Below are 26,792 nucleotides of genomic sequence, written 5' to 3' on the forward strand. Positions count from 1 at the left end.
AACAAATCTGAAAACACACACACCCAAATCGACATCACCAGATTTAAAGATCAGTACTATCAACATAAGAAGCCTAAATAGCAAACAAATGGAGCTAGCTCAGGAATTACATAATTACCAGATCAACATAATAGGGGTGACTGAAACAAAAAAGACAAAAACCGGTGAGATCTTTCTGAGTAATAAATACAAAATGTCATATTCAAGCAATGACAATCAAGGAAAAGAAGGAGTAGCCATAGTATTCAACACAAAATACGAGGCTAATCTTGAATGGCAGGCAGTTATCAAGTAGAGTGATGTGGTCAAATATCAGAATGGGGAACTGCACAATGAGACATATTTGTGCCTATGGTTCCATAGAAGGTTTTACTGAGGTAGAATTGGAGCAATTTTTTGAAGCTTTAGAGAAAGCAACTGACACAATGAAAAAGGAAACGTGGTCCTTGTTGGGGATCTAAATAGCAGAGTAGGAAATAATCGTCAGACATACAGAAATATTTTGAGAAAATTTGGAGAAAAGAGCAAAGCTAATAATAATGGCAAATACCTGTTGGATTTCTGCTCAGGACATGGATTAGTTATTACTAACACCATGTTCCAACATAAAAATGTGCACAAATTCACACGGAGAGAAGAGGCAAGGAATAAGAAAAGTCTCATTGACTATGTTATTGTCGATAGTGATGTTTTCTGCCTGCTGCAGGACACCAGAGTGTACAGAGGATTTGAAATTGGAAGTGATCACTATTTAGTCTTGAGCTAGATAAAATTGAATTTCATATTGAAACGAAGAACATGTAAGAAAGTTTTAAAGAGAATAAAAGTTGAGCAGCTCTCAGATGTGAACTGTAGACTAAAATACACAAAGATTATTGAAGAAAAAATGAAAGAGTTTGAGAACAGGAATGAAACTTTAGAGATTCAGTGGCAAACTCTGACGAAAACATTGATTGATTCTGCCAGAGATTCATGTGGTGAGATTGTCTGCAAGGATAAAAAAATCAGAACTCCATGATGGACACAGGAAGTTAAAGAGGCAGTGAAGGAAAATGAGAAAGCATATCAAAAGTTCCTGGCAAATAAGTCATCTTGTTCTCTTAGAGAATACAGAGACAAATGTAAGAAAGCTAAACACTGTGTAAAACTAGCTGAACAAAAAGTCATGGGAGGGACTTTGGCAAGAACATAGAAAATAAATATCGAGAAGGTGGCAAAATATTCTAGAGGTTGTTGAAGAAGCTTAGGAATGGAGGAAAGAGTGCTGTGAAAGGAGTTAGAGATGATAAAGGTGAAATGAAAACGGGAGAAAAAGATATCCTTGAAGTATGGAGTAATTACTTTGAAAATTTGCTAAATGAAACAAGCAGTGATAAAAAACACTGACCAGGCATGCAGTCAGGAATACATATCCATTCCTGAAGTAGAAAAAGCCATCAAAGTCTTGAAATGTGGAGAGGCAGCAGGAGTAGATGATATTCGACCAGAAATGCTAAAGTATGGTGGTATAAAAGTCTTACAGTGGCTGTACTACATAGTTCAGAAAGCCTGGACAGAGGTATGAATTCCCGATGATTGGAGTAGAGCTCTAAATTAGTAGCCATATATAAAAAGGGAAATAAAACTGAATGTGAGAATTACAGAGGTATTTCCCTACTGAGTGTTCCTGGCAAGATTTATGCAAGTATACTTGAGAAACGGTTGAGAAGGATTATAAAAGAAAAGCTTGTTGAAGGATTTTCACTTCACTACAAATAGTTGAGAAATCATGAAATATTTCATGTATTTAAGTTTTGTAAATCTCGAAAAGATGTATGACGAGGTGCCAAGAAAGAAGCTATTGAATATGCTACAGTTATATGGTGTCAGTGGGGCATTATATCAAGCAGTACTTAGTCTTTATTTGAGTTGTAAGTCAGCAGTTAGAATTGAAGGAAGTGCAGGAAGATGGTTTAATATTAAATTTGGTGTGAGACAAGGATGTACATTATCCCCTCTGTTATTTATTATCTATATGGATCACATTATGAAGGAAAATGGTATTAAACATGATATCAGAATTGGAGATGTTAATGTCAGCTCTTTGCTTTATGTGGACGATGTTATACTTCTAAATAAATCCGCTGCAAGTTTGCAAGATTCCCTCACTAAATTGAATAACTGTTGTGATAGATATGGTATGATTGAATGGGGATCCTGTGGAACAAGTAAAACATTTCCGCTACTTAGGCACGATTTTTAGTGAAGATGGTAAATTACATATGGAAATAGACAACAGAATTAACAAAGCTGGTATGGTAGGAAGTGAATTGAATAAATTCATATGGAATAAGAGAGAAATTAGTCGGAACACTAAATTAGCTGTATACAAGACAGTGTTCAAACCAGTTTTAACTTATGTATCTGGGAGCTGGGTCAGAAGTAAAATACTTGATCAAAGACTAGGGACTGTAGATATGAGAGAGATTAGAGACTTGAACAGATGGCATCAATGGCAATATCATATTAAAAAAACGATTATATTAGGAAATAACTTGACATTGTCAGCATCCAGGAATGCATTAGCAGAGCTAATCTCAGGTGGTATGGTCACTTAAATAGAATGGGAGAGGAAAGATTAGCAAAACAAGTGTTCTCTCTGCCATGTTGGCAGGAAAAATGACCCAGAGGAAGACCAAGATATAGGTGGATTGATATGGTACAAAGTGGCTTAGACGATAGAAATATAAGATCTGATATCGATAATATTGAAGTCTTGACAAGTAACAGACTGATTTGAGGAAGATTGTAGATTGGAAGTTAGTAATGATGTAAATTTTTCATGTGGTACCATCATATCTGTACACCCCTTGGGGGTACATGTCAGGAATTTGATGATGATGATGATATATCGCAAAATTGCTCTAAGTGGCCATTACTTTAAAAAATATTTTTTTTTTTTACATAAGAAAAAAGCATTACATATTGTAAGTCATGAAAAAATAAAGTGTTCAGCTTGAGAATAACACATTTATGATTTTTAATGCGCTTTCCTGGCAGAAACAAAGATACTTTATACGGTAAACATTTGATGTACATGCATGCTAAAGGGTATTTTCCCTAATATAAATTCGCTACTTATAACTACTTGCGTTATACCGGCAGATGCAAATTTAACAAAGAGAAAATTTGATTTTTAAGTCGCACGTTGAAAAATATATTAAAAGATAAAGAGTTACTACAGTTTGTAGACTGTCTTATATCAAAACTGCATTGTATAAGTACTGCTTCAACAAGGGTTACTACAATTTGTAGACCGTGTTGTATAAGTACCGCGTTATACGAGGGTTACCTGTATATATATATATGTATATGTATATATATATATATATGTATGTTAAAGATACCAAGCTATTTTAAATCTGGTTTTTACTTTATTTCCCAAGTAAGCAAACAGACAAATAAGCCAAGTTTGTGCCTGCACGTAATGCAAATCTAAGTGACCCCTAAAGTAGTACAAGTCTAGGCAACTCGTGGTAAAGTTGGAATAACCTCTGATCACTATTCTTAATATTTACCCTTAATGCAAAGCCCATCTCCTTGAGGAGATGTATGATGCTATGCATTAAAAGCAAGGGGGACACTACCCAGACCGGTTTCGACCTTTATTAAGGTCTCATCACCGGGAGCCAGGCTAGGAAATACAAAGGTTAAGTAATACAGAGTTTATAAGTATTTTACCAAAACAAGTTACCAATAGGTGCCTTGACCTTATTAAATAAAAAGCTCAGGATGAGAGATAGATGTAGAAAGTTTTTTACCTTGGGAATAATATATGTTAAAGATACCAAGCTATTTTAAACCTGGTTTTTACTCCATTTCCCAAGTAAGCAAACAGACAAATAAGTCAAGTTGGCGCCTGCACGTAATGCAAGTCTAAGTGACTCGTAAAGTAGTTGCTTACTTGGGAAATGGAGTGAAAACCAGGTCACTACTCAGACTGGTTTCAACCTTTATTGAAGTCACATCAGTGGGAGCAAGACCCAGAGCTGATACCAAGGTTGAAGTAATGAGTAGCCAAAAGGTGTCATCACACCTTATTATTAAAATACTCTGGATTAGAGATAGTTGTTGGAAGTTTTTCCACTTGGTTATACCATAAATTAAAGATACCAAGAAATTATATTCTTGGTTTAACCCTTTATCCAAGTGGAAGCAAACAAAGTTTGTATCTGAAGTATTTTCAGGACAAGGTAACTCATATATGGAGGCTAATGACTTCACATCATTAGCAATCATTATTAACAACTATCTCCAATCCAGGGTATTATTAAAATACTCTGGATTAGAGATAGTTGTTGAGAATTTTTCGACTTGGTTATACTATAAATTAAAGATGCCAAGAAGTTATATTCTTGGTTTAATGCTTTATCCCTGCCTTAGTAAACTTTGTTTGCTTACACTTGGATAAAGGATTAAACCAAGAATATAATTTCTTGGCATCTTTAATTTATAGTATAACCAAGTGGAAAGACTCCCAACAACTATCTTTAATCCAGAGTATTTTAATAGTAAGGTGTGACACCTTTTGGCTACTCATATATGGAAATATGACTTCTGCATTACGTCTACCTTGGTATTAACTTTGTCTTCTTTCGGAATGAGAATAACTTCCAGAGTAGCGGTTTGCAATGCTATAGCCAATGAAGTTTTAACTGAGGCTCAATTAATGCCGTTACTCAGCCATGACTAGAGTTTTTAGCTCAGCAGCACCCCATCCACACAGAATCTCTTCATTCAGATGACGGGATAAAGAGTCAAGGACTCAGTCCATTGTCCAGTTCTTTTTAGAACTTGGTATCACCTTTGGGTCTGGCTCCCAATGATGAGACCTCAATAAAGGTTGAAACCAGTCTGAGTAGCGACCTTTCCCATAATGCATGTCTGTAATGAGATGTGCTTTGTATTATAGGATATGAGACAAGTGATGTGAAGTCATTAGTCTCTATATATGATTGCCCTGTCCTGAAAATACTTCAGGTGCAAACTTTGTTTGCTTACTCTTGGATAAAGGATTAACCCAAGAATATAATTTCTGGACATCTTTAATTTATAGTGTAACAAAGTGGAAAACTTCCTACAATATTTGTCTGTGAAATTTACATAAAATAGTACTCTGTGTAATAATAAATTCAGAAAAAGAAATTTGGTATTTTAACAAAAGATTCTATATAATAATAAATGGAATTTACAATGCCCATGAAAACTGTTTTTATGTTTTGTAAAAACTATTTGATTGCATGATATCTAATTCATCTGCTTGTGTAATGTTCTAGGAAGACTTCTTCACCTAATTTATCGATTTATTTACTATATTCAGAATATTCACTTTAATCAACTCACAGTCTCTCTTTGAAAGATAAGGTAGCAGAATATTGATTGAAAGTCACTATATTGTGTCGTCATGAATTTCAGTGTTTTAACAGCTATAATTACCAGAAATGTGCTATTTATTTTCATTGAAATGGTTTCAGGGGAGAAAACAAAATTCTCTTTCTGCACCTAAGTTCAATTCTTCAGATCTGCTTTAAACATAGAAATTTTTGGGAACAATGCTCTGTTTCCTTGAGTGATGAGATTTGATATTGTTTGAAAACAAGTATCAAAACAACCATCCTGTATACTAATTTTTGTCAAAATTATCTAACATCCTCATACAGACAGACAGTATGAGGATGTTAGATAAAATGTCTATTATTAAACATCACTTTTATCCAAAGAAAAGACAGTTAAATTTTATTGTCAGGATTATCATGGGAATACAACAAGGTTCTTTATATAAGTTATGTAGATTGGGGGGTGGGGGGGGGTGGTTTGAGATATATGACAAAGTGTAAGAAAATCTATTTCAATGCTACAGTTTGATTAGATTTTCACCATTTATACCATAGAAACATTATGGTATAAATGGTGAAATATTATACAGAGCAATATAAGTTGTAACTAGCTGTTAGAATTAAAAGAAGTTCAGAAAGATCTAAAAATCAGGTGTAAGACATAGAAGGAAAATTAATCGGATGGGGGGGGGGGGGGCAGCATTTAACTTGATATCAAAATGTTGTTACTTTAAGCTCTTTACTTTATGCAGATGATGCTATTACTCCAAAATTAACAGTACGTCAATGACACTTGAATGGAGATCCTATAAAACAAATAAAATATTTCTGTGATTTAGGCACAACTTTTAGTAAAGTTGGCAAATTTAATATGGAAGTAGACAAACAGAATCAGCAAAACTGGTATGGTGGGGATCACGAGAATAAATTTGTATTATAAGATAAAAATTAGTCAAACACTGAAGTAGCCATATATATAGGATGGTATGCAGTCCAGTTTTAACTTATGGATGTGATCAATGACTGGACACATAGATATGATGAGAGTTACAAGAAAAATTAAGAAGGTACACTGACTGCATAAATGGCAGAATCATATTATGACAACATTAGGAAGGAAGGAACTTGACATTGTTAACATTTAGGAATGTGTAAACAGCTAATCTCAGGTAGTATTGTCACTTAAACAGGATTGGAGAGGAAAAGTTACCATATGAGGTGCGTGTGTTGCCAGAATGGCATGGAAAAAACCCAGAAGTGAACTACGATCTAAGCGGAGATTGATGCATTTAGGAGTTCCTTAGAAGACCAAAATTGGCATCCTTACAGATTAAGTTGGTGGAAAATCGTCAATAGGAAGTTAGTAATAATGTAAAATGTTCATCTTGTACATTCTACCTTTGTGGTATGTACTGCTTTCATTCCTTTTTTCCCAAATGGATGAAAAGTCCAAATTCTGGATATGAACCCTCGAGGAATGTACTGGATACTGTGACAGTATCCTGTACATAGGAATTTGAACTTTTCATACAGTTCAAAAGAAGGGAATGAGGGCAGTATGTCAACAAAGGTACAATTCACTTCATTTGCTATCTGATGCTACACTTGGTAGAAAAGACTTTTTTACCCAGAATAGTAACTTAAAATAGCTGGTCATTACTTACAAATTATGCTTTTCATGATGTACAAAATGATTTTAAAAATAGCTTGGTACATTAAAATCCTGATTGAATGATTAAAGCATTATCCACAATGAAATATTGTTTGTATGCTGTGATGGTTAATTTTTTAAAGCTTATATAAATTACTTTTGTATCATACTGGTTCACTTCTTGGTATAGTGCTCAAGCTGCTGGATTATTATGTGAAGAAGCAGGAAATTATCAAGACAATGTAAAATACTGTGGTTACTGTCATTACCATTACCAGAAATTGGTAAGCTGTATTATTTTTGATCATTTATAATATTTGAAGTTCTGTATGAGAATTTAAATTTGCATAATTTTGACAATGATTGAACATGTATGTTAACTATCAATCCTTCTTGTCCTATCATATGTTGACATAGTCAATTAAATGTAGATGGCATTGGTGTAGATGATGTGGTTCCCTGCAGTTGGTGGAGACAGAGAGTTGTAGAGTGGATGTCCTCCCTCAATGAGTCTTTGGACTCCTTGGAGGTGTCACGTAATAATAAATACTGAAAACATTCATCAGATTCTTTATGAAATGCTTCTTGTACAATTTGATTGATACTGTAATATACTAAATTCTATATAAGAATTTACAAAATGTCTTTTGCATCATTCCCAATGCACAGGGGATTTGCAAAAGCTATATCAGATTGATGCTGTGTGAGCAGATGTATTGTACTGTTGCATCTTTGCCCTTCCTATCATTTCTTGACTTAACCATTTAAAATACTGGCAATACTTACTGGATTTTACTTACAAAAACTTTGCTTCCTTCTTGTAGAATTTTTAATTTGCATACATTTATATATGCATGGGTCGGATTCATATTAAAAATAAATAAATAAAAATAAGAAAAATTAATAAAAAATCAGGAGCAATACCACTGATAATAGAAACTAGAATAACAATAAAGAAAGATTTGATAAGAAACACATAATTTGAGAAATAATGTCTGAAAGCAGAACACGAGCATATTTTTTCTGAATGTTATTTACATTATTTATGTTACTGAAGTAAATTCATCTCACCTTTCAAATCATCTTTTTATCTTTATAATGCAAGAGGCAAGGTATGTCAGTGGAAAAGGATTGTAGTTAGTAGAGGGATTAAAATAATAAGATGGCAGCATATTTGATGCTATTTAAGCAAAGAAGACAAAAATTGCTGAGATACTTCTAAATAATACTCTTGTAGGATACACTTTAAGTTGAAAATCCATAAACATTGATTTTTTTTTTTTTGACAGAAATGGATAACTGTTAATGAATGTGGCCTTCTTATCCTTTACTCCACATTAATTTTAAATAATTACATTAGTTTCTAAAGTAGGAAATAAATGATCAACCTCTAGTTCAAATTTGAGTGACATAGATTATTGTATATTTACTGTTGAGAGAATCTTACTGCTGCCCCTAGATATCATGTAATTGCCTCTAAGTCCCAAATAGTACTCTATGATTTAGAAATTTTTGATGTAAAAGAAAAGTACATTAGAGAGTATTTCTGGAAGTCACTGAACTAGAACCAAAGGGTATAAAAAAACATTAAAGGTGAAATTAGGACATTAGTTTTGAAGTATAGATACTGCTATACAGAAATATCTTGACAGCCAATATATATATATATATATATATATATATGAAAAAGCTTTAATGACTGATACCTTTTTCATAATATTCCAACCGAGTAAAAATGAATTCTGAAAAAAAAAAAATATATATATATATATAATTCTTTCATGGTGATTATCACAACTTTTCAGCGTACCCTTGTGTGTATTACGATGCACGCATAACTGACCATGGTAAATGCCCCCCACCACCACACACACACACACACACAACCATACCAGATGCCCAATATGCAATGCCCCCTATATCCTTTTGCCAAAAAGAGATAAGAAAAATATTGTAAAAATTAGACACAAAAAAAGTCTTCTGACCTTGATGGTATTTCTCCAGTTGTCTTGAAGGTTTGTTCACCAGAACTGACTCCTATCCTATATCACCTGTATATACTCTCTTACTCCACTGGTATCTATTCCACAGCCTGGAAATGGGTCTATATTCAATCCATTCCCAAGGAGGGTGATAAATTACTGCCATCATACTACTGCCCTATCTCACTCACCTCAGTTCTCTCTAAAGTAATGGAGAGAATCATCAGTTCCCAACTCCTACACTTCCTCGAAGGCACCCAGCTAATAAATGACCACTGATGTGGATTCCATTACTGCCAATCAGGAGATCTACTCACATATATCACCCATCTCTGGACAAATGCCATGGAAAAGTTTGGTGAATCTGAAGTGATTTCACTTGATATCTCCAAAGCTTTTGACTGGATCTGGCACAAAGGTTTACTAAACAAACTCCCATCATTTGGTCTGTGTCAGGACTTATGCAGTTGGATTGCCAGCTTTCTGTCTTGATGCAGACTATTTGTGATGGTGGATGGTTCCTTACTCTCTCACTATATAACTAATGCCAAGGTTCCATAAGGTTTGCTTGTGTTCTCTCACCAACCCTCTTCCTTCTATATATCAATGACCTACTTCAGTTGACCTCCAGCCCAATACACAGTTTTGTAGATGACAGCACATTGCACTCTTCCCTTTCATTTGATAAACCTTACTCTACACAACTCACAACCTACACAACATCAACCATCACTGCCCTGAATTCTGATCTCCAAGCCATCCTCCGATGGGGTTCAGATAACCTCATAAACTTCAATGCTAGCAAAACCCAGTTCTACTGTATTTATTATTATTATTATTATTCTAAGACCCCATGGAGTCAAAGACTTATCTAGGAGATCTCTTTGTCATACACTCAGCTCATCATACCTTGCCTTAAACACATTCAAATTCTCTGCAGACACCACACTCTCAGACATTGCATTCCAATCACTCACAACTCTCCATGCTAAAAAACTGCTTCTCACTCTCTTGCTCATGCCCTCCTTATACAACTTTCAGGAATGACTACAAAATTTCTCACAAAAAAGAATAATTTTCTTCCTGTTACCTTTGACAATGCTCAAATTTCCAGACAAGATGAGATTTCTCTTCTTGGAATCACCCTGACATCAAGCCTCTCCTGGCAAACACATCACAACCATTGCATTAGCTTCTAAAAAAAAACTAGGATTTCTCTTTTGCTCAAAACATTACTTCATCTCTGAACAGCTGTTAACCAATCCACCCAGTTATTGAATACTGCCCTCACATTTGGAGTGGAAGAGTCCCCTAAGAGCTACTTAGAAATGCTCGACTCAATGCAGAGGAGGGCAATTAGATTGATTAATAACCCATCTCTTACCAGTTCACTCCTCCCACTTTCATTCAGGCATTTAGTTTCTGCAATATGTCTATTCTATAAATATTTACATAGCAATGTTCATCTGAAATAGCATCAATAATTCCTTTGCTCAGTACTAAGTCCATTGGAACGCTTGCATTGCCACTCAGCATTCCTTCACAGCACCCCTTGAAACTCACACAACAAGTTTCGTTTCCTCCTTTTTCATTCCTGCTTCTGCCGTTGTAGAACACCCCCCCCCTTCCCCACCTTATGTGTTTCCCAAGGCCCAAGGAATACAATATACAAGCTTTTAAATCAAATGTAAACAAGTTTCTCCTTTCCCAACCCACTACCCATACACAGTACTAACATACTGTAGGTTGATTAATCAACCTCTCGTGTATGGGCTCAACATTAAATTATATACGAAGGCTGTATAAGTAATAAGACTAATTTTACTGTCGCGAAACCACTCATCACAATATTAATTTCTGTGGAATAAAGAAATGTTGCTGTCTGTATTAACAAAAGAGGTTGATAGATGGCGTATACGGGCTGATGTGCCAGAGTGTCAAGTGACTAGACTTAAGCTTGTTTCGGCGCCTACGAGCCGCGACCAGTTGTCAAAATGGAAGCGTCCTTGGAACAGCGTTATGCGATTAAATTTTGTGTGCGTTTGCAAAAATCAGCATCGGACACTTTTAACATGATACACGAAGCTTTCCATGATGAAGCAATGTCGAGGGCAAGTGTTTTTCGCTGGCATAAAACTTTTAAGGAAGGAAGGCAAAATGTGGAAGATCTTGAACGTGAGGGAAGACCTTCAATGTCCATCACAGAGACAATGATCAACACAGCAGCGATTATCATCATGGAGGATCGCAGAATTACAGTACGCCAGCTGCATGTTGTCCTGAATATTTCTGTGGGAAGTGTTCACTCAATCATGGCTGAATATTTGGGACTGAAACGTGTTTGCGCCCGATGGATTCCCAAACTCTTGACACCGGAGCAAATGCAGCATCGAGTGGATGTGTGCACAGAATGGAAAGAAAGACTGGAACAAGAAGGCGACAACTTCTTAAAATGCATCATTACAGCAGATGAAGCTTGGTTGTATCATTATGACCCTACAATGAAACAACAAAGCAGTGAATGGAAGCATCCGTCTTCGCCTACCCCAAGAAAGCAAAAACTGTAAAATTGGCTGGTAAAGTTGTGACCATAATGTTTTTTTGACTACGAAGCCATTGTTTACCAACACGCTGTAGAACCCGGGAATACTGTAAACGGCTCATACTATGCGGATGTTTTACGGACAATGGTACAGCACGTCAAAAGTTAGCATCCATTGCTGAAGAATGGCTTCTTATTGCACCACAATAATGCAAGGCCACATATTGCTGGTGATGTAGTGGATGTTTTGCAGAAGAACAACATAGATATCCTACCATACCCTCCATACAGTCCTGATCTCGCACCGTGCAATTTCTGGCTGTTTCCTCAGTTCAAGAAACCACTAAGAGGCCGCCATTTCGAAAGCAACAAAGCATGTGTAAAAGCTGCGGAGACGGTTTTGAAAGAACTCTCAAAAAAAAATTTTCACATGTGTTTAAGAAGTGGACGCAACATTGGGACAAATGCATCGTGTCTCACAGTAGTTACTTCGAAAAAGACCATGTAAATGATGACGATTAAAGGTAATCTGTTTTCTGTATAAATATAGTCTTATTGAACAGCCTATGTATATATATACATATATATATATGTATATATATATACATAGGTATTTGGTTGTTCGTTTGGTTGTTTTATAATATACTATAAAAGTATCGCCGATACTTTATAGTTTATAATACTACATTCGGCATGAAATTCTCTGATTCCAATCTTTGAGGTTCTTATTCGGTTTTAAAACAATGTGGGATTTAATATCCCTTTAATTTAAATAATGTTTATATTGCCGAAATGAAGCCTATTGGCTCTTTATTTATATTTATTTATATATTATTTATTTTAAAAAAAGTAAGAATTTTTCTAACTGTTGCTGTCTTAGCTAAGTGGAGCTTTTTTATAAATTAATTTTTTTATTGCCTTTTGTTTTGTTTTCCATTGTTAACATACTGAGGATGTCTTTGATATTTATGCAAAAACAAAAATTCACAAAGATTTCAATGTTGGCCAAACAGGATGTACTGGAGAGATCTATACATTGGAGCATTTCAAAGATACAGAAAAGAAAAGACAGTGCAAGTCCAGATTCTTTCGAACAACCAATATCAACCATCCAGTATTGTGAGAAAAACAGAAATACCTACATCAAGCATAAATTTTGTGAAAATTCAAGGAGGCTTTGGAAATGATATGCACCTCTACTAATTGTAATAAAAACCAAGGCTTAATACTGCACCAGGTTTGGTGTTTATTCATTAAAAATCTAGCATTCGTCTACCTGGGTTATGGTATATTTTATGTTATAGAACATTACATTTCTTGTATAATGAGACCTGTGGAGTATCCATAACTATAGAATAACACACATGCCACAGTAAAATAAATTTATTATGTAAATATTTCATCTTACATATTGTAAGACATCATCAGTGCAAACAACAATAATGAATAAGTGAATAATAAAACAGTACAGCTCATGCTTAAATTGGAATATCTCTAGGTATGCAGTTGCTTTTTCATAGATTAAAACTATTAGGCTGAAATTAAAATATATATATATATATATATAAGGCAGAATCATTGAAAATGTCAGCTGTGTTGTGAATGGGGAATCTGTGGAACAAGTGAAACATTTCAGCTAATTAGGCACGATTTTTACTGAAGATGGTAAATTAAATATAGAAATAGACAACAGAATCAGCAAAGCTCGTATGGTAGGAAGTCAATTGAATAAATTCATATGGAATAAGAGAGAAATTAGTTGGAACACTAAATTAGCTGTATGAAAGACAGTGTTCAAACCAGTTTTAACTTATGGATCTGAGAGCTGTTTAGAAGTAAAACACTTGACCAAAGACTAGAGACCGCAGATATGGGAGTCCTGAGAAAGATTATAGGCATGAACAGATGGCATCAATGACAATATCATATTAAAAAAATGAGGATATTAGGAAAGAACTTGACATTGTCAACATCCAGGAATGTGTTAGCAGAGCTAATCTCAGGTGATATGGTCACTTAAACAGAATGGGCAAAGAAAGATTAGCAAAACAAGTGTTCTCTGTCAGGTTGGCAGCAAAATGACCAAGAGGAAGATCAAGATATAGGTGGATTGATACGGTACAAAGTGCCTTAGAGACGATAAAAATATATGATCTGATAATGTCTTGGCAAGTAACAGACTGATTTGGAGGAAAATTGTAGATAGGAAGTTAGTAATGATGTAATTTTTTTCATGTTGTACTATCATATCCTGTACACCCCTTGAGAGTACATGGCAGGAATTTGATGATGATGATATATATATATATATATATAATAGATCAAATTTATTTAATACAATTCAGGATAACAATTTCTCAAACTTTGGTATAGTGAGGCAGTCATTCCAATTGAGATTAGGTCTATGAAGCAGGACTTCAGCACTTTCTTTGTATAAACATTCATGTTTATATATGGATCTATGTAGCAGCTTAGCATTTTGCCATTGGGATGTGGTTAGCGTTATCAATTCCATGTTGTGCAAGGCCAGATTTGTGAGGTTTGATAAAACGGATGTGGTCTTGATGTTCAGAGATATGTTTATTTACCATTTGTCCATAGTACAACAAGTTGCACAAAAATGGTACTTTGTATATGCCAGGTAGCAACAGTGGTGAAAATTTGTATTTTCGAAAAGGTAGCAGGTTATGAATTTGGTTGATGGGTTTTATAGATAGCAGTTGATATTTTTTCAAAATTTTTGCCACATAATTCAGAGGTGCCTTTAATATATGGTATAGGAGTCCTCTGGGTTGCTCTAAAGGAGTGGTTGATTATTTTGGAGGTTATTATTGGATTATATCCATTTAGTATGGATGTTTCTTTGACAATTTCCAATTCTTGTTTTTTTAGAGATTCTTCAGAAGAACTTATCTTATGCTCTGAATACTAGGGATTTTATGATGCCATATTTTTGAGATGAATGGTAGGCTGATGTATTGTGGATATATAATGACCTGGAAAGATATTGGTTTTTGGTAGACAGAAGTGGAAATGGATCCATTTTGCTTATGCTGATGCACATCAAGAAAGGAGATACCTTTTGATGTTTCTTTTTCTACTGTGAACTTGATACTAGAATATAGGGTGTTGATTTTTTGTAGAAATGAGTGGAGTTCTGGTTCTGTATGACTCCAAAAAAGGCATTAGCTGAAGAATTATACAAATACCATGTTAATAATTGATATTACCAAGAAGGTTAAAACAGATAAAATTCTTCTAAATAATAAGATGATTTATTCAGGCAGTTGGAATTGTGGGGGAAGAGCTGTTCCTATAGTTATTATCAACATATATTAAGTGAAAGCCAAATTTTAGAATAATGTGGACAACTTTCAAAGTGGAAGATTGAACTGAGATCTGTTTGGGTCTGTGGTGGAAAGTTCTAATATGGAAGAAGTACTTTGCTGCATTTATTTCAGCAGGTTTCTAATTTATCTGAACTGTTGGATAAATCCAAGAAGTCTTTCTTCTGGACCAGCTAAATCTTCTCATCTTAACACTTGACTGTTGTTAGATAGCACGAAGATAATGGTGCATGCTCAAATGGTTAAAGATAGAGATGCCCAGAATTGGAGACAGAGTTTTTGCATGATTAATTCTTGGAGCCAAAGGTTTATTCTCATAACTCTGGTAAAATTTCAAACTTTTGTTTCTTTAATCTGGTTATAAAATATTAACAGATGTCATTAAATATTGTATTATACTTATTGTATAATACAATATTTAATAACTATTGTAAAAAGTATTATACTTATGCACCTACCAAGAGTTCATTTATGAAGAATGTAACTCACTAGCTGACATGGGACTTGTCTGTAGTTTGATATTAGGGTTTTTGTCCTCTTAGATTTCTTCCTGGTCTCTGATGAGAACCAACAGTTTAAACAGCTGTCAGGCCAGTGAAACTTCACTAATCAGAGACAGTTACGTGGACTCTTGGGCAGAGTCCATGTCTTGTAAGTAGTGCAAGTCAAGGCAACTCCTATGATATTCAGCCTGTTTCTTCCTTTACTCAAATGAAGGCCTCTCCCATTATGATTTGTTCCATAATGGAAGAGTGTATATATATTTGTATGAATGAAAGTGAAAGGCATTCACAAACATGCATGCACTCTTCTACCTCAAAAAAGGGGGAGAGAACATTTGTAGTGTTTTTTGATGAGAAAAAGAATATTTAGTAGTTTTAGAGATGCCATAAAACCTTGTCAGTCCCAAGAGCTTGATAAGCACAATGAACATACTTAAGAAATCCTGTAAAGACTGAAAAATGGAGGACATGTGATATTCTCAGTTTGGTAAAAGTGTTACAAGTGGCTGGAGCAAAAATTATACTATGCTGCTAGTACCATAGTACACGAAGAGTTCTGATCTGATTTTCCCTTTCAGTCATTTTTGACCATAGGTGACTTTGTAGGCATTGCCCACAAAGTATTCTTGGTGAGATTTTTACAGGGTAGTTGACCATTGCTTTCCCCAGCCCCCTAATTTTATCCGGGCTCGGGACCGGCATATGACTGGAAGGTATTCATGACTGTAAACCATGTATGTTCACCGGGCTGGTTTGCCTGTTCTGGGGGAAGAACCCCCCCCCCCCCTACCTCCATATGAGATCGGCTAACTCACCTTTAATCGAAAGAGACCAGATAAAGGTTCTTCACGTCACTGACTGGAATGGAACCCAGGTCTTTCCGACCAAAGGGCTTCGTCTATACCAGTGTTTCCCAACCTTTTTGATGTCACGAACCCCCTGTAGTGAATGTTAATTCACCGTGGCCCCCATAAAATCCAAAATGGAAATTTTTTATATTTTACATATCATAAAGATGAAGTAATAAATTACAATTTTACAACACTAAATGTGTCATTTATGACAAAGCAATACTTTTATAAATGGAGATGTTAGATCCTAAATGAAGGAATCTTGGAAAGAAATCATTCATTTGGAACCTAACATATAAAACTTGCTGGCAAAGAGAAATACCTGCACATCAGTTGTAATTAAAAGAAACTTCTTCACTTTATATAAAATTTGTATTCTTTATTTTAAGTACCTTATATTTAAGCTGTGGTGATTATATTAAGATTTCATTTTTAAGTACAGTAGAACTCGGTTATAACGATCACGGTTACAGCGAATTCACGTTTATAACGAATAATTTTGAAGGTATATTTGAATTACATTTGATTTAATGCATGTATTTCATGTTTTTTACGAATTCGTTTCAAGGGAATAAAAAAAAAAAAAAAAAAATCAGCTAACACCTTTTTATTCCCGTATACGGGAGTAGGCGAGGCCATTTAGCCCTATCTAACTTTTGGAGACTGAGTGGGCAGTTCAATCTCCACTGGTACCCAATCAGAGACAGATGGCCCAAGGCTATCACTAATTAAGCGGTACGCAGTGAAGAGAGATGGCTCAAATGTGCCGCCATCTCGTGGTCCCTAACCCTAACACAAATATATTTTAATGTCTGAAATAATGTGGGTTCTACGGTCGATTTTCTTGAGTTTACAGGACGAAAAACCCGAGTTTCCGGGAGGAAAAACCTGCTTGCCCATGCCAGAGATCGACTAACTCGGGAACCGGTCGAAAAAAGGCTTAGAAAAATTTCCTCTAGTCGCCGACTAGACTCGAAACCAAGACTTCCTTCGTGCGGCCAAGTGCGGTGGTGTGCAAACGCCACATCCACTGAGCTACACAGGCTCGAATAATACATGTTAGTCATTCCTTTACTGACATTTCGTACGTACGCATTTTCTGGTTGTGGAAAAATGTCGGGAGTCAAACGGAAAATTTTATTGGTTTCCGAAAAAGTAGAAATTATACGGGAGGTGGAAAGTGGCCAATCAAATCTGACACTAGCAAAGAAGTATGGTTTGTCCCCATCTACAATATCAACAATTTGGAAGAATCGCAAGTTGACTCTGAAAACTTTTGAAAACAATTTATTGAAATGTAAAAAACTTAAAAAGTGTAATAAAAGTGACGTTGACGAGGCACTTCTTTCGTGGTTTAAAGTGCAAAGAACTGCTGGCTTACCTATTAGCAGACCAATTTTGAAAGTTCAAGCCGAAAAATTTGCTGTTCAACTTGGTTATAGCGATTTTAAATGCAACAATAGGTGGATTGATCGCTTTTTTCAATTTAAAATTTCGTTTTTAAATTGAAAAAACTTTTTCAATTTAAAAACGAAAAGTGCATTGGCGGAAAACTTATCAAAAATAGACTCACAGTTTTAGTTTGTGCAAACATGACCAGTAGCGATAAAAGAAAGCTTCTTGTAATTGGAAAATCGGCAAAGCCTAGATGCTTTAAAAACATAAAGAAACTTCCCGTTGATTATACAGCGAATAAGAAGGCCTGGATGGCATCTTCAGTTTTCAAAAATGAAATTCGCAAGTGGGATAAAAATCTTCACAGTGAAAACCGGAAAATTTTTGTTATTGATAGACAACTGTCTTGCCCATCCTGTAGTGGCTAATTTAACAAACATAAAACTTGTTTTTTGCCACCGAATGTGACATCTGTCTTGAAACCACTTGATCAAAGCGTAATTAGATGTTTTAAATTCCATTTTCGTCGTCTGTTAGTCTTGGAACTAATAGAACGCAGAGAAAAATCCGCAGAAAATGCTTATGCTTACAACTCGAAGATCAGTGTACTTCTACGCAATACATTTAATGAATGATGCTTGGAATTTAGTGTCATCGTCTACGATACAAAACTGTTTTAAGAAAGCCGGTCTTGCGGAATACGAGTGCGAATCTGAAGAAGATGAAGAGGATAACTTACCGTTATCGGTGTGGTTAAAAGCGCAAAACTTAAACAATTTTGAAACGTGTGCAGAGATTGATAATGGCGTCGCAACTTCGGATATACCGACAGACACTGACATCTTAAAACAAATCTCTCATACACCAGAAGAAGATAATAGTAGTAGTGACTCCGAGGAAGAAAATAACAATGATGAGAAAATTGTTACCTGGCGTGAAGCAGAAAGTGCTTTACATATTTTAACAAGATTTATGGAATCGTGATCTGTAAGTTCAGACGACACATTCAAGCATCTTAGTGGTATGAGGAACAATTTCAAATATGAAATATGCGTCTTGTGCAAAGCAAAGTACACTTGATGATTTTTTATGTAAAAATGTGAAGTTTTAAAAATAAATTTTTGTTCTTTATATGTATGTATGCACATATGTATTTATATTACCCAATATATCTATGCTGAGAAAAATCTGAAAACATTTTTAATTCGCTCAAATTATGACCTTCTTGGATATAACGAATAACGGTTATTACGAACAAATATATGCGGTCCTGTGGAATTCGTTATGACCGAGTTCTACTGTATGTCTAAAAAGAGAGATAATCTGATTTAAATTTAAGCCTCACTTAAGCTATGTAAAATTTACTGTGAGTCATCTAAAAAGTTGCTAATTAATAATTCCTGGAAGACATAAAGCTACATGTGTGCAGCGTAATGCTAGCGGCTATAGCTTACTCGGAAAATTTTGCCATGTATTCTGTGAATCCAAGTATAACAGCGTCGTAAAGGCAAAGGATGAACCCAAAGGGGTGAAAAGAATAGGGCCGTGTGCAAAAAGGGGGACTGAGAAAAGAGGGTGCTCTATAGAAGAATATAATTGGTTGAGCCCTTATCGGAGAGCTCTCTCTCTGGTCGTAACATTTTCCTGTTTTGGTGGTTCGGAAGTTAGTGGGCAGTTTTGCGTAACGGGAGGGGGGTGAAGTCTGTGATAAGATGTCGGAGTGCGAGCATTCTTAAAATGAAGTAGGATTCTATGCAAAGCTGAAGGTAAAAATTCCAGTCCTAGCAGAATCAAGCTGTCGCTGAATAGTCCTATCGAGTTGTTCCTGTAATGCAAAGATTTGAATCCGTTTTCGGCAGAAGGAATGAAGATAGCGTAATCCTTACATTGGTGTATGGACAGCCAATAGATGAGAAGTATCCAGGCATACACATGGTGCAGAACGATGCAGAAAAAGCTCAGTAAGGTGTAATTACGCTAATTTTGTGTGAAAGTTCATTAGAAGAGAGAAGAGTTTACGAATATGAAATTAAGAACTGTATTCTAAAGAACTCTGTGGACAGTCTCAAATTAGACAGTTAACCTCCTTTGAGAGTAAGAAGAATTGTTTGGAAGAGATCTTTTGTAAATTTTGTATGTGATAGGATTAATTTAATGCGATAAGAATAGTAGAATTTAGCATCTCAGTGACATTAGAATGTTTCTTAGTTTTCTCTTACGAGTAATACTACTGAAAGGAATTTAGCTTAACTTCATATCATTTGCTATCTATATCCCAATGTGCAGTTACTGCATTTAGCATGCCTTATAAGATTTACCGGAGCAGAGCTGACTACTACCGGGTGCGTCCCCAGGTGGCGGATCGGGGAACAGCCTTCAGATATGGAGGTTGGCTGCGATATAAGCAGAGCAATCTGGCGAATAAGCAGCCGTGGACTAACAGCGACTGAGCTATCAGGGCGTGGGGGAGCAGAAGTGGCAACTCTGTCTCACTTAAAACCTCACAAAGCCCAATGACAACTCGGTGACATGGCGAGTAGTGCCGCCATTAAATAAGTACCTGCTGGGGTCACCGCCCCTGACATTGGGAAGCAGCATTGTCAGTACTGACACAAGGTTGAAGCCAAATGATGACGGAAAAGCTTGTGATCAGAGATTTGCAGATGGCAATATGATTATATTGTGTACGTCTGTAATACTGCGGAGCAGAAAGCAAACGGAGAAACTACTGCTCTACCTTATCTCCAGAACAACCACCATGGCGAGCAAACCCTTACAATTGGCCCCAAGTTCCCAGCGTCCCTTAAATGGGACAGGGGTGTGAAGAATCTCCGGGCTCAAAATGGTGTCCACTTTTAAAATTGCAACTTGGAATGTCAGAACTTTGTATGAAGCTGGCAAATTAAGAAATGCCACAAGAGAAATGAAGAGGCTGGGCATCCGGATTTTGGGAATTTGCGAGACAAGATGGCCAGGATCTGGAAAGTGTCAACAAGATAATATGACAATGTATTACTCTGGGAATGATGAGAACAAACATCGACATGGTGTAGCTGTAATAGTAGATGAAGAAACCAATAAATCAGTAATAAATTGGATTCCATTTTCTGAAAGGATAATGCTGTTACAACTTAAGGGAAACCCGGTTAACATAAATATCATCCAAGCTTATGCACCCACAGCTGACAAAAGTGAAGAAGATGTTGAAGAGTTTTATGAACACCTAAAAGAGATTAAAAACCTAACAAAGAAACATGATATGAACATAGTGATGGGTGACTTCAATGCAAAAGTGGGAAGAGGGGGTGATGGAGAAATTGTTGGCGAACATGGCTTAGGCACCAGAAATGACAGAGGAGATCGCCTAGTCCAATTCTGTCAGGAAGAAGATCTAACAATAGCAAATACCTGGTTTAAACTTCCACCAAGAAGACTGTACACTTGGAAATCGCCTCAAGATAACCAACATAACATTGTCAGAAATCAAATTGATTATATACTGATAAATAAAAGATTCCACAGTAGTATAAAGAGTGCAAAGACTTATCCTGGAGCAGATATCTCATCAGACCACAATCCCATAGTTGCAGAAGTACGTCTTAGATTAAAATCAGCTAAAAAATCACAAAAGAAGAAAAAGAAAATTGATGTAGAAAAACTGAAAGACCCGAACATAAATAAAAGTGCCAAGACACAGCTTAACCTGCGATTACAACAGATTAACATAGAAGAAAATAAAAGTGTGGAATCTCTTTGGAATAGCTTAAAGAATGCCATCGTAACAACAAGTATTGAAGAAGTAGGTTATGTGAATAATATAAAACAACAGGAATGGATGACAGATGAGATTCTTTCTCTTATTGATACAAGAAGAATGTATAAAAACAAAGACCTAGCCAGGTATACAGAAACACATAACATCATCAAGAAAAAAATAAAAGAAGCCAAGGAAAATTTGATTAAAAATTTATGTACTGAAATTGAACTGCTTCAGAAACAACATGATAATTTCAATCTGTATAAGAAAATCAACGAAATTTCCGAAAACTGAGGAAAAAGCAAATAGTATCTCTAAGAGACGAAAATGGAAAAATAGTTCTAGAAGAAGAGAATAAAGCACAGATTTGGATAAAATATGTAACAGAACTTTTCAATGATACTAGACAGAAGCCTATAAATATAAAAGATAACATTCAAGGACCAGCAATCATGAAATGCGAAATAGAGAATGCTATACAAACAAGTAAAACAGGAAAAGCTAGTGGACCAGATGGTGTGCAAACAGAATTTTTAAAATTAATCGAACCAGATAACATCAAACTTCTTGAAAAACTATTTAATAAAATATATGAAAGTGATGAATTTCCATCAGATTGGCTCAAATCTACATTTATCACTATCCCAAAGCGAATTCCTGTGGTGACTTCAGACTTATTAGTCTAATGAGCCAAACATTAAAAATATTTTTGAAAGTAATTCAGAATCGCATTTATAGAAAAAGTGAAGAAACTCTAAGTGAAACACAATTCGGCTTTCAGAATGGTTTTGGTACTAGAGAGGCCCTTTTCTGTACCCAAATATTGATACAAAAATGCATAGAAAAACAGAAATCTGTCTTTATGTGTTTCATAGATTTTGAAAAAGCATTCGACAAAGTCAGACACACCAACTTAATAGAAATCCTTCAACAAATAAGGCTAGACGAACAAGACATAAGACTAATAACAAATCTGTATTGGAATCAGTCAGCTACCGTTCAATTAGACAACATTACCACCAGTGATATTAACATCAAAAGAGGAGTGAGACAAGGATGTGTGCTCTCACCACTCCTGTTCAACATATATGCAGAGGTAATCTTTAAAAAAGCATTGGAAGAATGTCCAGAGGGAATCATAATAAATGGAAAGATTGTTAACAACCTACGATATGCAGATGACACCGTGCTAATTGCAGATAACATTATGGATCTCCAAAAACTCGTTGACAGAGTATACATAGAAAGCCAAAGAATGGGAATAAATATAAACATCAACAAGACAAAATACATGATCATCAGCAAACATCCAGCCTCATCAATGAAACTGACACTCGATGGGAAACATATTGATCAAGTGTCAAGATATAAATATCTTGGTTGCTGGCTTAATGAACGTTGGGATCCAGAAATAGATATAAAGACAAGGATTGAAGTTGCACGGCAGTCCTTCATGAAAATGAGACACTATTCTGCAATAAAGACCTAAACATGGAAGTCAGATGCCGAATGCTGAAATGTTACGTGTGGTCTATTCTGCTCTATGGAGTTGAAACATGGACATTGAAGGCGACAACAATCAAGAAAATCGAAGCCTTTGAGATGTGGCTATACAGAAGAATGCTAAAGATATCATGGACAGAAAAAATTACCAATGAAGATGTCTTAAAATCCATTGGCAAAGCTAAACATCTTGTACAAATAATCAAGAAACGAAAAACATCATATCTTGGACACATCATGAGAAACAGCAAATACCAACTTCTACAAACTATTTTGGTAGGAAGAATTGATGGCAAAGGAACTAGAGGAAGAAAAAGAATATCATGGTTTGACAACATCAAGACGTGGACAGGAAAGAGCAGTGCACAACTGCTCAGATTAGCACAAGAGCGCAGTTTATTCGCCAAGATGGTCGCTGACCTTCGATAGAAGATAGCACAATAAGAAGATAAGATTTAATTAGTTTGGAATGTGTTAATCTCTTAGTTCGAGTTTTATTTAGTATTGAGCATAATTGAGTGTATGAATTTTGTATTGTGTTTTAGATATTCCAATAAACATATCATATTTACCTGAACCTGAGTCATGCCTGATTACAATTCCAAATTACCACTTATAAAAATAGAACCTATTTTGGCGGGAAGGATTTAGAAAGAAAGTATATTTATAGATTTAGGTCACGACTACAATAATCTTAATCTATACGGCAGTTTAAATAAGATATTGTGTAAGAAAGCTAAGAATCTAGTATTGTCTCCCTGAGTAAGGATCTTTTCTACTGTAGGATACTGGCTGGTGCAGCAAAAAATAAATTCGCCAGTATCCGAAGAGGAAACAATCCTAGATATAAGATTAAAGTAAGAGAAGAAAGAATAAATAACGAAAGGTAAATATATAACAATAGAGCAGCCGGTAGGATTTTGATTGAATAAGATTTAGGTAAGAAAGGATAGATTTAAGTAAACAACATATAAGTAAATAAATAAATTAAGAATAAATCATATAGACATATAGAGAAACAACTTTTTAACAGAGATATTCAGAAGAATATGAACATATCAATTAGGCCTAATATTATGAATTTAATATTAGGCCTAATTGTGATGGCTGGTGCTGTTTTTCAGACGTCAAATTTTGCATGTCAGGATCAAAACTGGATAATTTCAAATGTAGATCTGGCTCCACATTAACTCTATTCCTGTATTTGTTTTTCATATATACAAGATGAGAAAATGTTGTCTCGCACAGATATGTAGTGGCAAATGGCAACAGATGTCTTACAGTCCTTTTGGAAATTTCAGGGTAAATAAACAGACTTAGCTTGGAACTAAAACTCCAGTAATGGTAACGAAGGAAACAGCATTTTGAACGTCGAATCACACGGCAGCTCGATAAGTTGTTCTCCTTCGAGAGAAGGAAGTTCATATTCCACGTCTAGAAAGAGAGTTTCATCCAGTTGTTTTTTTTTCAGGACAAAGCGGAAAATACAGACGTAGTTGAGATGCCAATGACCTCATATGTTCAATCATACTTTCAGCAACATCAGTAGAAAGGGGTTGTTCACTGAAATCAATGAAATCACTCAGCGTGTGAAAGGAATCGTATTTTTCCTTTCTCGATATGGCTGCACCACAAATTTCTTGATTGTTGCCTCTATCTTGTCTTGCACAGAAAACAAGGTGACAGATGTACCTTGAAGGCTCGAGTTAAAAGTATTCAAGATGTTAAAAATGTCCGCCAAGTAAGCAAGAGATGAGAGCCATGTGAAATCATTTAAATAGTGTGTTAACTCAAATTTGGAGTTTATGAGGAACAACCTTACTTCGTCACGAAGCTCAAACAGCTGCGTCAGAACCTTACCCTGGGACAGCCATTGGATTTCTGAGTGCAATAATAAGTGTTCATGATCACTTCCCATTTCATTACAAAGTGCAGAAAATAACTGGCTGTTAAGAGGATGGGCGTTAATATAATTGACAATTTTTACTGCCTCATCTAGAATGTTTTTCATTTTGCAGGGCATACGCCGTGTAGCTAGTACTTCGCAGTGTATACAACAATGTGTCCATTTCACAAGAGGTGCGACTTTCTGGATACGTGCAACCAAACCTTTATGTATTCCTGACATTGCCTGAGCACCATCTGTGCTGATACCTACACATTTTTCACATTGAAGTTCATTTGTAGTTTTGAAATCATTGACAACTTTGAAAAGAGCTTCAGCAGTTGTATGAAGAGGGAACGATTCACAGAACAAAAACTCTTCACAAACTTTATTTTCGTGTTCATATTGCACAAAAGCTAGCAAATTAGCATTATTTGAAATATCGTGGCTTTCATCCAACTGGAACGCAAAATATTCACTATGAGATAATCGTTCTGGCAAAACATCTCTCACATTTTGAGCCATCGCTTCGATTCTTCTTTTCACAGTATTGTCAGATAACGATATTAGAGACACCTCATTGACATGTTTTTCACTAAACAAGTTCTTTGTTATCGCTTTTGCCACAGGCAAAATTAAATCTTCCCCAATTGTATGGGGTTGTCCATTTCTAGCGATCAGAAGAGCGACTTTGTAAGAGGCAAGAACAGCCTTTTCATTTTTTGTTCCACACACAATGTCCTTAACTAAATTCTGTGAACCACAAAGTTGCAGTTTTTTATTTTGAAAATATTCTATTGGCTTATTAACTAATTCGCCATGTTTTGTTTCAAGGTGGCGTCTCAACTTCGACGGTTTCATAGATTCATTCGATAACGCTTCGCAACAAAGAACACACTGTGATCTGTCTTTATTCAAAACGGAAAATCCCATTTGCAAATAGGATGGAAATATTTGCATGATTTTTTGAGGAAAGGAACTTTATTTGCACTAGTACTATTTTCAACAACACTAGATCCACTCGGATTATCGTCTGTCTTGCATTTCGACGATTCACACTTTAACCACCGATCCATATCTAAATAAGATAGTGAACAAATTGAAAATCAGAAGTTTTGTTGTGAACTGAATTATTTGACCAAAAGCAGAAAAACTGAATATTAAACCGAGAAAAACACACTTGTGTAATATTATAAAATTTATAATATAAAATTTATTTATAATATAAATTATAATATTATAAATTTCGAACCCAATATAATATTATAAATTATAGTTTATTAAATTAAATTAAATTACAAAGGATTGGTTATTCACCTCTGCTTTACAAAGGGAAAAAGTAACGGTACTCAAACATTCGTGTTAAATTTTACTTAAACCATGGGCCTCAAGAGCCAGAGATATACATTGCAAATATCCCAGGTATGAGCAACATGATAAGATAAAGTTTAATGAAAATAAACTATCCCATGGACCCCCTTTGAATTACTCGCAGACCCCCAGGAGTCCACAGACCACAGGTTGGGAAACACTGGTTTATACTGACTGAGCTACGGAGGCTCTAAGAGTTCTGACATTTGTAAAAAAAAAAGTTTGAAAACTTCACTTGTCAATAGTACATTAAAGTTCGTAGGAGAGTTTATTCATATCTTTCTGCTCCCAGTCATATGACTCGAGTTTGTTGAAATTTTTTTCAGGGTATTTGTCCAAAGTTATATAAAAGAACTGCGCAGGAAGATTTGTAGAACGAGTTTGTTAGAATCCTTATCAATTTATAATTATGTGAAAAACTTCTAGATAGCACAGAATTTGACTATTAATAGATTTATTCATTACAGGTCCAAAAATGATTAATATCTACTACTGACCTTGCAAATTCCACTCTTATATAATATAACATGGCAACTTTTACTTTTTATTGAATGTCATTCATGATTGATAAGGATTTTAAAAAAATTCTTGCCAGTGAAGATCATGGCAGTTGAAGGATTTCCTGGTTTT

The 26,792-nt window shown here is 35.3% G+C and overlaps 1 protein-coding gene across 3 annotated transcripts in view; it reads left to right on the plus strand.

Moving 5' to 3' along the window:
- Positions 1-26,792, plus strand: part of Alh (coiled coil domain containing protein Alhambra) — a 294,506-nt gene that overhangs the window by 93,958 nt on the left and 173,756 nt on the right. For all 3 annotated transcript variants that reach the window (XM_090391968.1, XM_090391969.1, XM_090391970.1), the window contains one exon: positions 7,217-7,310. In XM_090391968.1, coding sequence (XP_090248094.1) covers positions 7,217-7,310 — 94 coding nt within the window. The remainder of the gene's footprint in view (positions 1-7,216; positions 7,311-26,792) is intronic.

Source organism: Typopeltis vanoorti, chromosome 4 (assembly GCF_054136105.1).
Source record: "Typopeltis vanoorti isolate ZY-2024b chromosome 4, IOZ_Tvanoo_1.0, whole genome shotgun sequence".
Taxonomy (NCBI): domain Eukaryota; kingdom Metazoa; phylum Arthropoda; class Arachnida; order Uropygi; family Thelyphonidae; genus Typopeltis; species Typopeltis vanoorti.